This window comes from Asparagus officinalis, chromosome 4, assembly GCF_001876935.1.
Source record: "Asparagus officinalis chromosome 4, Aspof.V1, whole genome shotgun sequence".
NCBI classification, from domain to species: domain Eukaryota; kingdom Viridiplantae; phylum Streptophyta; class Magnoliopsida; order Asparagales; family Asparagaceae; genus Asparagus; species Asparagus officinalis.
The window spans coordinates 57,802,857-57,814,434 of NC_033797.1; the positions used below are offsets into that span (position 1 = coordinate 57,802,857).

Genomic DNA, 11,578 nt, shown 5'->3' on the forward strand with positions numbered 1-11,578 from the left:
ATCGGTGTGATGTTCTTAAAACATATGTAAAGGGTCTGACACGAAAGCCGTTGTCGGTTACTCGTTGGGAAAGTCATGTTGAAAGTGTTAAAGCAATCCGATATCAAGCACCAGAGTTGAGAGACGCTTTGATTGAAATTGCAAATAGTTCTAAAGAGGACATAGTGATGGCAGAAGCTAAAGGCTTGTGTAAAAATGCTTTGGAGGATTTTGAGTTCTTGATTAGCTTGTGTATTTGGTATAAGATTTTAGATAAAGTCAATCAAGTTAGCAAAGTTCTTCAACAAGAAGAGATGAATTTGGAGGATGCAATTACAAGAATAAACGAGCTTATTGTTATCTTTCAAAAGTTTAGAGAAGACGGTTTTAAAAACATGATGAAAGAAGCCAATGAACTTGCTAATGATGTTGGTATCAATCCGACATTTCCGATAAAAAGAGTGGTTCGTAGAAAGAAGCATTTTTGATGAGGATGTGGAAGCGAATGCAGAAGGTAGTCAATCACCGGAGGATAATTTTAGAGTTTCCTATTTCCTCCATATTATTGATCAAGCTCTTACATCACTCAAAGATCGTTTTGAACAATTCGAGCTCTATGAAGAAATCTTCGTATTTTTGTTTAATGCAAAGTTCATGAGTATTGGTGAAGAAAAAATGATGGAACATTGCACTAAATTACAAAGATACTTGGAACACAACCAACAATGTGATATACATGAGAAAGATTTATTCAATGACCTACGAGCTTTGCAAACAATGCTGCCGATGGAAGTGACTAAATCAATAGACATCATTGACTTCATAAGATCTTATTAGGATGATGGTGGCTTTCAATGTGCATGAGTTGCTTATCGGATTTTGTTAAATATCCTCGTCGGAGAGAAGTTTTTTCAAGTTAGAATTGATAAAAAGTTATCTTCGTACTACCATGTCACAGGAACAATTGAATGGATTGGTAATAATATCAGTTGAAAATGAATACTTGGAGAAACTTAAGTATGATGACTTAATTTTAATTGAAGAATTCGCTTCAAAAAATTCAATAAGAAGTATTTTTCTTTGAATTAAATTGTAGCACAAATGTAATCTTTTCTTATATGAATATTAGTTTTGTAAGAGAATGTTATCAGTTTGAGCCCAATATAGAATGCTAAATTATATTATATGTATTTATTTTTATGGTTATTATTCGTACCAAATTTTTAATATAAAGGAAACCAAAATTGGATTGGCTAAGAAAACAAACCTAGGGCCGACCCTAACAATGATCCACAAAACGCTTGCGCGCTGCACGTGGCAGACCTCAGGCTGAGTTCTCTTGAGCAAAGCTAACACGGCACCATAAACTCCTCTTCCGTTTCGGCGAACCCAAAATTCACCGAAACCTCAAAAATGAAGATCCTCGTCGCCGTCAAGCGAGTCGTCGATTACGCCGTCAAAGTCCGAGTAAAACCGGACAAGGTACCAAATTTATGCCAAGCACTCCTCATAACTTGTTTTTACAATTAAACCCCTGACATTCCTCTTAATTATTTATTCCAGACCGGAGTTGAGACGAGCAATGTGAAAATGTCGATGAACCCTTTCTGCGAGATCGCGCTGGAGGAGGCGCTGAGGATCAAAGAGTCCGGCGCCGCGTCGGAGGTCGTCGCGTGTCGGTGGGCCCGCGCAGTGGGCGCTGTACACGCTGCGGCGTGCGCTGGCCCATAGGGCGGCCGAACCTGTGCGGTGCACGTGGACCCGGGGAACACGCGCGGTTTACCCGCTGTCGAAGATTCTCCGGTCGCTTGTGGAGGCTGAGAAGCCGGGGCTCTTGATTCTTGGAAAGCAGGTATAAAGTTGCAATCTTGGAGATTAATTCTGTCCTAATTGTTGGAAATTGGTGAAAACGTGAGATTTTATTGCTGCTAACAAATTGTATAGGTTAATTGTGAAGATGTTGGTTCTTTACCTTGTCGAAGATTATGAAATAAGAAATGTCTAATTTTGTGACCCATCGTTAAGTCAATCTTTGTTGCATCTGAGATATGGAAGAAGCTATCAATTCTTTGATAGTTTAGGTTTTTCTGTCTCTATTTTGCATACTCAACTTATTTATCAAAACATAAAAAATAAAATAAATAAATAAATAAATAAATAAGTAAATAAAAATAAAAAATTTAAAATAAAATGAATAATAGTGGTAATAGTAATAGTAGTAATAGTAATAGTAGTAATAGTAATAATAGTAAGAGATTAATGGAGGTCATTGACATAGGAGGGAGTTTCCTCCTATGGAGCTAATGTGACCAGATCTCAGCCACAGATCTGATTTCAATAGGTGTCAGCAATCAAAGGGAATTTTGCAAATGAGCCCTCATTTTGAAAAGAGCGTAGACCAGCTGTCAAACGCCAACCCCCCGATCTACACCCAAATTCCCATCGTCCCTCTCCCCCCGTCGAACAAGCTCCCTCCTCTCGCTGTCGACAGACCGACGCCGACAGCCGAGATTTGGCCCGTCGAAGACCCTCCCTCCTCCCGCTATCGACGCCGATATTTGGCTCGTAGAAAGACCCTCCCTATGTCGACGCCGACGTCGAGCTCCCCCGTCGAAGACCCATCACTTCTTCCTCTCTCGAGACCGACGCCGACACAGGTAATAACTCGAACCCTCTCTCTCGATCTCTCCCTCAACCCCCTTGATTGGATTGTGTTGAAATTGGTTTAATGGGTAAACTTTTTTCTTTAATTGGTTGTGCTTAAATTGGTTGCTATGGAGATATGGTTTTTCATTTTGGGTGTAGATCAATTATCAAGTTGAATTCGTATGCGTGGGCATGGAATGAATGCAAACTCAATTGTTCTTTTACGGTATTTTTTACGGGATTAGCACAAAGGAATTTTGGGATGTGCAGAATTGCTTTGAGTTATTTTTTGGAACACTGTTTGGTTATTTTTCAAACATTTTATAAAATTTAATATTCAGTTTTTAGGCTTACTTGATATTAGCTGTGATAGAATTTAATTCAGTTTTTATGCTCACTACAGAGCATATCAATCTTATGGATGTTTTTTTTTAATAAAGATACAACCATGTACATTATTTTTGAAAGCAAATTGCGATCATGTGTAACTGAGTAAAACACTTTTGGTTAGTTAGTTTGGGATTTTCTTTTCTTTTGTCCATTTTGTAGCAAATTTTAGAGAGAACATTTGCATGTTTTAATAGCCAGCAGCTTCCTTGCTTGTTTGTTAGTATGGTTTATTACGTGCGAATCTTGGAAACAATTTTGTTGTGGTGTGGTTATAGACTTGCATCATTAGGATATAATAATAATAAATTAATGAGTATCCTTGACAAGAATGGGATTTTCCTCCTTGATAATGATGTGACACAATCCCCACCTTGTGAAGGAGAGAGAATAAAGTAAGAGAGAGAATTTTACATGGTGAAGATTGTGTCACATAATTGTTAAGGAGGGAATCCCCCTCTTTATCAAGGATACTCATTAATCTCTAATAATAATAGTAGTAATAGTAATAGTAATAGTAGTAATAGTAATAATAATAGTAGTAATAGTAGTAATAGTAATAGTAGTAATAGTAATAGTAATAGTAATAATAAGAGTAATAGTAATAGTAATAGTAGTAGTAATAATCATCGTCATCATCAAATAGGTCGTTTACTTAGATCTTATCTTTTCATTTGGTGCTATTATGGGGTAAATTTCCTCCATTAACTATTAACATTCATTCTTAATTACTTTCAACCAATTTCTTTTAGGTCTGTCTGTATTCCTTTTTGCTCATTAACTATAATTTCATCATTTCTTCTAATTGGTGCATGACGTGGCAAATCAATTGCCACAAATTATCTTAATAGGAGTAATCTCTAACCTCCTATAGATGCGCTCATTTTTTACTCTCTATCTAGTGCATACCCACATTTCTAGAGTAAGTTTCTTCATTTTATGTTGGATCTTTAATAAGAGTTTACCTCTTGTCTTCTGTCCTGCCTCAAAGTAAGCGAGGGACATTCAACCAAAACCCATTTTGTGGTAATTTTGGGTTCTAGAGTAAGTTTCTTCATTTTATGTTGGATCTTTAATAAGAGTTTACCTCTTGTCTTCTGTCCCGCCTCAAAGTAAGCGAGGGACATTCAACCAAAACCCATTTTGTGGTAATTTTGGGGGAGCTGGCCAAGTTGTAGCAGGTTACAGGTTCAGTATTGAGCTTCAGTAAGGGAGATGAATAATCAATGCTGGATATTGTGTAATGAGTTTGTGAGTTTAAGTTTAAGCGAGACTTTTTTAAAGTAAAACGGTGGGTAACTAGCTCCCATGTTTCATTAAAAATAGTTTAACGAAACAACCCAGAAGTACACATATTCCTATTCCACTTTAAAAGTGTGAACAACATCTCCCTCAATTTTATCATTTTAAAATGGTTGATCCTAAGATATTTCTTGACCTCATGCTCGTAGAATATATTCTTAACCACATACTCATACAATATACACATTATTTCTCACAATTTAGTTAACTTCACATTCTTATTCATGTTTCAATCTAACAATTCTGAGTCCTTTAGATCCTAGAGTCCTACTTTACCTTAATACGTGAAGATTACTTTATCGACTGGTAATATGCACATGTGGCGCCATCGTATGTATACCTAATAAGTTTATCTGTAACTAATGGAAAGAGATAGCAACTTAATGTTAATCCTTGATGCAAGCCTATGGTGATCAAGACTGGATCTTTTATATTGCTCTCATCTTAGTTGTTTCTTTATTATGTGACGTCTTCTAGCACATCAATATACCTTAGGCACTTGTTCCTTTCTAGAATCCATCATGGTTTCTCCTTGGACACTATCCTATTTTTCTAAATTGCTTAAAACATATTGATGGGTAAGGACAAGATAGAGATTTTTGATTGAACTTATTTGGATTAAAAAAATTAAAAATATAAATAATAAAATTACACTCTTCATTTAAGAATAGCAAAAAGCACAAATATGGACTCACACCGGGGCACCTCACATGCTAGCATCTCAGATGAGCTGCAATTAACATGTAGAATTCTCATAAACATTCTTCCTCCTCCGTCCTTGAGTTTAAAATTGCATAGCATTAATGAATTTTTAATGTTGTATCGCCGATGTCAAAGCTATAAAGATAGATCTTTTCGACTCTGATACCAAATGATGGGGAATGACAATATGGAGATTCTTGATCGAACTTATTTGGATTCAATAAAATGAAAATAGAAATAATAAAATTGTACTCTTCATTTAAGAATTTAGAAAAGATACAAATATGGTTCTCACACTCTGGGTACCTCGCATACCAGCACCTCACATGTCTAATACTAGTTACAATTCACATGTTGATTTATCATAAATATTATTCTCTCCTCCCTCTTGACGAAACTTGTCCGCAAGTTTAAAATTGCATAGCATTAATGGACTTTGAATTTTTGCACCGCTGATGTCAAAGCTATAAAGATAGATCTTTTCGGTTCTGATACCAAATGATAGGGAACGACAAGATCAAATAAAATGAAAATACAAATAATAAAATTTCACTCTTCATTTAAGAATAGAACAAAATACTGATATAGGTCTCACACCCGAGCATGTCACATAGCAGCATCTCATATGCTTAATACTAGTTGCAATTCACATGCAGATTTTTCACTAACATTCTTCTCTCCTCCCTCCTAAAAATGAAGAAATACAACTCCTTTTATAGGAATAAAACAAAATCTAACCCAACCAATAGATAAGATTAAATAACACATCCTAACAAAATAAAAAATTCAATCTTATCTAAGCAACGAATTCGTTCCTGACTAAATATCTCCACTAAATGAAAAATCAAATCCTTAAAAATAAAATCCTAACTAAAATCTTAATTAGAACTTATGCTGAATTTAGTTCTGGTTTTGTCTTGCATCACATATGAACCTTCTATATGGCAATGTTTTAAAAAGTGGGCGTCTAGCCCGTTTAGGGACATGCCTAGGCCTAAGTGATACCTAGGTCAGCCGCCTAAGCCATGGGAGCGCCTAGGACAGCGTAGGTCACTTGCACAAACTGCACCACTTAAGTTTTGGTCGTGATTTCCTTTTGTTTCAGCATTCACGTCATCCAACCTCCTCTGACTCTTTTTGCCTCATCCACAAACTGTGAACACCTCCACCTCCTCCTTCGATTTTCAGAAAACTTTCGCCACCCCCACTTAAACAAAGGAAGATATCCGCCTAGGTGCTAGGCGTCAATCTGGTGCCTACTGGTGCCTACCTCTTTCTTATTATAACTAAAAATAGAAAAAAAAACTACTCAGGCCTACTTAGGCTCCCGCCGAGGTGCCTAGGCTCTACGCGTCGGGGCAAGCGCCCAGGCCCCTAGCGCTTTCCATAACCTTGCTATGTAGTAAGGACACAAATGCAAGACACAAACATGACAGTGGCACATACATGAGCCAACAATCTAAACTATAGGATGAGGGGAATGATCTGTAATATTTTTAAGTGTGTCTGTGTGCGCGTGCACATTACATGTGTGCATGTGTGTGTTATCAACACATAAATAAATAGGAACTAGTAATTAATTCTTAATCGTCCAATTTATAGGAAGCAAAAACCATTTCAGTAACAAATAGGTGTTGACCTATGTTACCCGGGTACTTCATTATTGAAGCTGTACCCGTACTGGATACGTACCCGACACTTTCCCATACCCAAACTTCATGGACACTTCTTGAATATATGCATGCATTTATTACAACATGTACTCAATTAGACGATATATGTGTTAATTTAAAACACTTGTCAAAGACTCCCTAGACGTAGAGCTTACGCTTCACATTCGTCTTTTGAAACTAATGGGATACGGGTCGGGTTCGTTTCAGTTCATACCCAAGTTCAAAACTATATAGTTAATGGGTCGTTTAGATGTCTAGTAAAAAAATGAGTAGTTTACAATTCATGATAATCAATATGATAAAATAAACTAAAAAATGTGATCGAAATTTTAATTCTAATGACACATGAAGCGGAAAAAAATTTATCTCATGTACATTATTAATTCAATATATATATGTAGTCGTGTCCCCGTACCCAACATTTTACAGTTTTGTCATGTCCCGTACCCGCACCCGTACCAGTACCCGTGCCCGTTTCCATGCAACTTAGGTGTTGACTGATAGTTTGTAGTTGTTCGTCTTGTTTACTCCGTATTATCTGTTTAAATTGTTCAATTGACCTAGTTCTGTTCAATATCATTAGCTTTTTTTGGGCTAATATTTAAATGATTCTTTGTGAGTGGACAATGGATTAGTTTCAATACATCTATTTTCTTTTCACTTGCTATAACCTTGGTTTTTCCACTACTTAATGTTGTCTGGCAGTTCTATTGCTTATTATTGTATTCTTCCTGTTCCAGGCTATTGATGATGACTGTAACCAAACAGGACAGATGGTTGCTGGACTTCTCAAGTGGCCACAGGGAACCTTTGCCTCAAAGGTTAGCCATTATATAGAAATGTATGTGAAAGGACCTTTTTGTTCCAAAGGTTTGAAGTTAGAAATTTGTTTGATAGATATAATCAAGGAAGCTATTCTAATTTCTAATATTACAAGTATAGATGTAAAATATCGAGTACACTTATCAATTCACATATGTTTGTACTTGCATGTATCCTGTGATTTTATACTTTCTAATATGATGTTTGTGTTAAATGCATGTGCATGTGCATATTTCTTTGCACAGATTGCATTTGGAATACACCATCTTGTCTCAAGAAAATTTGAGGGACCAGAAAAATTTTGAGTTTAATTCATCCGATATTGATCTCCTAAAATCATATTTCAGACATTTGTCGATAGATAGAGAACTGTTTCACTTATAAACACCAGAATTTCTTTCTGAACTTTAGTTGCTTTATATTGATATATTTGAGAATTATGATTGGGTGTTAACTATGATTTTGCAATTGTTCATTGTAGTTTTCTCTATTTAAGAATCATCTTGTATTTAAGTATTGTGTTTCTTCTGATCTGGTAAACCACTCTGCATTTTAAACACCAGTGATTAAATTTTCATATTTAGTTCAGCCGCTAAAGAATTGAAGCCAAGTTTTTAGTTCCTCAGATATGCGATCAGAGATTTTCTGATCTCATTGTTCATGTTTGGCTTACTTTATTTTTATTGTTTGCTTATTCTTTCACCCAAACTTGCATCAACCTTCATATGCTGTTTCATTTGAGAATTCCTCTCGATTGCCAGATCTGATTCTTTAACTTTTTAATGGAAGTTTTTTACTTTATTAATGAATAAAGTATATTGCTAGACTATGTTATTCTCTTTTTCTTACTTTAGGTTGTATTAGACAAGGAGAAACAGGTTGCAACGGTGGAAAGAGAGGTTGATGGGGGTCTTGAGACCCTATGTTTAGATCTTCCTGCAGTAATCACGTAAGTTCCTTCCCTCAAGTCGTGATGCATTTTGAGTTGGCTTAATCCATTATTTGAATTATTTTCTTCTGGGCAGTGGCATTACATTATTAGTAAAACTTTTTTAGTTGGGGACAAAGTGAAGATAACTTACAGACCGTCAATATATCTATCTTTTTCACTGATTGTATAGAAATTCTTGCTCATACTGTTTCAATTGGTATATCTTGTATCAGTGAAAAAACATTCATCTGTTTTCCTAGATTATTAGCACGTCAAAGTAAGTAAAGTATGCACAGTTGGCTCTATTTATCATAAAAATTATTGGTATAATGGTTAAGTAAATTTTCTATTTTTGCATCTAAATTTACCATAATCCAGTTAGGGTTCTCTGATGCTGCACAGGTTATGATTGGGATGATTTTATTTAGTAATGTAGTCAGGATTTTTTCCTTCTTATTTTAGAAAATCTTATTTTAGTCAATAGGGGTTTGCAGTTTGAGATCTTATCTTTTTAGACATTTCAGTTAGATATTTGATTATGTTGATTTTCAGTTTAATTAGATAAGATTTTAAGGATTTGTTGTTATCTTTAGTATTAAGTTTTTCTCCTGGAAATATTTGAGTTTGAAAAAACCACCCTCGTGTAAGCATGTGAGTTGCTAGGTTTGAAGTCAAATATATCTTTATTCTTTTAGTATTGTCCTTTCATTTATCTCCCCAAATTAATCTGCTGCCTCCCCCATTAATAAATAAATGAATAAATGAACTCTTTTGGAGTCAAATTTATCTTTATTCTCTTAGTACCATTGTTCTTTCGTTTATCTCCTCAGATTAATCTGCTGCCTCCCTCATAAATAAATAAATGTATAAATAAACTCTTTTGGCGTTTTCATATCTGTTTGAGATCAAAGCCTTCGCCTCGATCCTCATCACTCTCTCTGCACTTGTGCATGTCCTGTATATGAATCCAAAAAAGTATATGTATACACCTCCTCATATGGAGAATGCATGTTGCACCTATGATCGTGGCGGCAGTGGGCAACGTATACTTTAGCGCTTGTTCCCTGTTGACAAATTCATGTTGACATTACTTGTAACGTGTTAATGGAGGCAGCTTATTCTTTTTCCTGACGTGGATGGATGAAAATGAAGGACGATACTTCCTAGATTAGATTATTCTCACCATTAGGTCTGCTTGCAATAAAAGCTGCTTGCATCTCGTCAAGCAACTTGGCAGTTGACATTTTAAGCATGTTGGTCTAATAATTCATTATGCACAGAACATGAAATAATAAAATTTGGTTAGAAATCAGCAGGAGGCTTACAGATTGCCAATTTATAGGTGGAATTTTATTTCTCGGCATTAATATGAAACAGCTTGGTGATGAATACACGGAACTAGGAACAGAATCTGACTGCAGGCTGTCCACAATCTTCAAATTATTGACTGTAGGTGATAGGGCATATCAGACTATGTCTAAGACTGCAGGCTGTCCACAATCTTCAAATTATTTCTCGGCATTTAATGTCATAGTCTCTGACATATTACTGTTAAATCCTCTCTCTTTTCTTCGCCTCATATCCTCCAATAATTAGTGCTTTAAATTTTATTCTCTTGACTAGCCCCTTATTCTGTTGCAACAGATATTTGTAAGTTGTAACTTCGCCAAATGTTAGTATTGGCTGTTAAGTGATATTGTTTATCAATGCACATGCCAAGTCCCCCCCACCACCCCCTCAAGCCATCATTATATCTCAGGTTGGTAAATCTGAGATCTAAGAGACTCAGGCATCGTAGTTAACTGACTGCTCCAAGAAGAATTGCTCAACTTATTAGTCTGATAAAGAGATTGTCCTCATTTCATTCAATTTAATGTTGTGCATCTTTTATGATATGGTTTTCATGTTCTTGCTGCAGCACTGACTTGAGATTGAACCAGCCAAGGTATGCAACACTGCCCAACATCATGAAGGCGAAATCAAAGGTCATCAAGAAAATGACTCCTCAAGATCTGAATGTGGAGATCAAGTCAGAGTTAGAGGTTTTACAGGTCACCGAACCCCCCAAAAGGAAAGCTGGCATCATGGTTTCCTCCGTGGATGAGCTCATTGATAAGTTAAAGAATGAAGCCCGTGTCCTGTAACCTCTTTGTATTTCATTCTTTTGGGGTTTTTTTATAGATCTTGGGTTTTTGCTCAGGCTACCACTCCCATGAAAAAGCAAGCTTCAGCTGTTCATGAAAAGAAGGGAAAAAAAAACAGTATATCAAGCTTAGGTTACAAGTATCATTGCAGAAGGAAAAATAAAACTGTATATACTAAGCTCAGGTTATAAATATCATTGCTTCGCGTAACAAAATTGGCACCCGTGAAATAAAAAGTAACCTTATGTAGTAAAATTTCTCCCTGCACAAAGTTGATTGACTTTTTGTTAACTTTGACTTTATCGAGGAAAATAGGAGAGCGGTGCAGCAATGAATTTCCACGAAACAGACTTCCATTTCCAGTTCTGAAACTCTTTTGTTTTGCATTGCATCTGACCATTTTTTGAGTTTTGGGGAAGCAGCTCAGTGTTTTAGAAACGTGCTTAAAACAATTTCTTGGGTTTTTCGAGCAATTACGACACGGGTTAGGATATTTCGTTTGCATTTGCTGGGTACCCTTATGTAGAAAAGTTTCTGATGGAAAGTAAGTTTCTAACCTGATTTGGGTACCCAAGAATAGTGGAAGATGGATTCTTTCGGTGATGATTGTTTATGCTTGATTCCTTCGGTAGAGCTTACAAAGTTCTTTCTAATGACTGATTTGGGTATCAAGCTCTCATTCCACAGCTGTCCCAAGCATTAGAAAGAAAATAATAATAATAGCAATTAAGTCAGATTGAAATCACCATTAAGGATTGAGTTGGTCACACGGCACTCTCCGCCTTTATTAGTGCGTATTTATATATTGGTGGCGTGTACAGGAGAAGGACCGACTCACCCTTTTTTTGGCAATGTTAAGTAGCGGCTATTTATATTTAGTTTTAATGGTGGTGAGGTGACGGTTCATTTAGCAAAATAAACCAAGAGAGTAAGTGGTGAGTCTCTGATAACTAGGCTAGGCTTCATCACGTATGTTACTCTTGATAGTTCAT

The 11,578-nt window shown here is 36.0% G+C and overlaps 1 protein-coding gene across 1 annotated transcript; it reads left to right on the top strand.

Moving 5' to 3' along the window:
• On the top strand, nucleotides 1,281–10,877 carry LOC109837519 (electron transfer flavoprotein subunit beta, mitochondrial). The gene is given in 6 exon segments (XM_020405799.1): nucleotides 1,281–1,461; nucleotides 1,543–1,658; nucleotides 1,660–1,831; nucleotides 7,430–7,510; nucleotides 8,366–8,460; nucleotides 10,361–10,877. Coding segments are annotated over 6 exon segments (759 nt in total). The 5' UTR covers nucleotides 1,281–1,392; the 3' UTR covers nucleotides 10,587–10,877.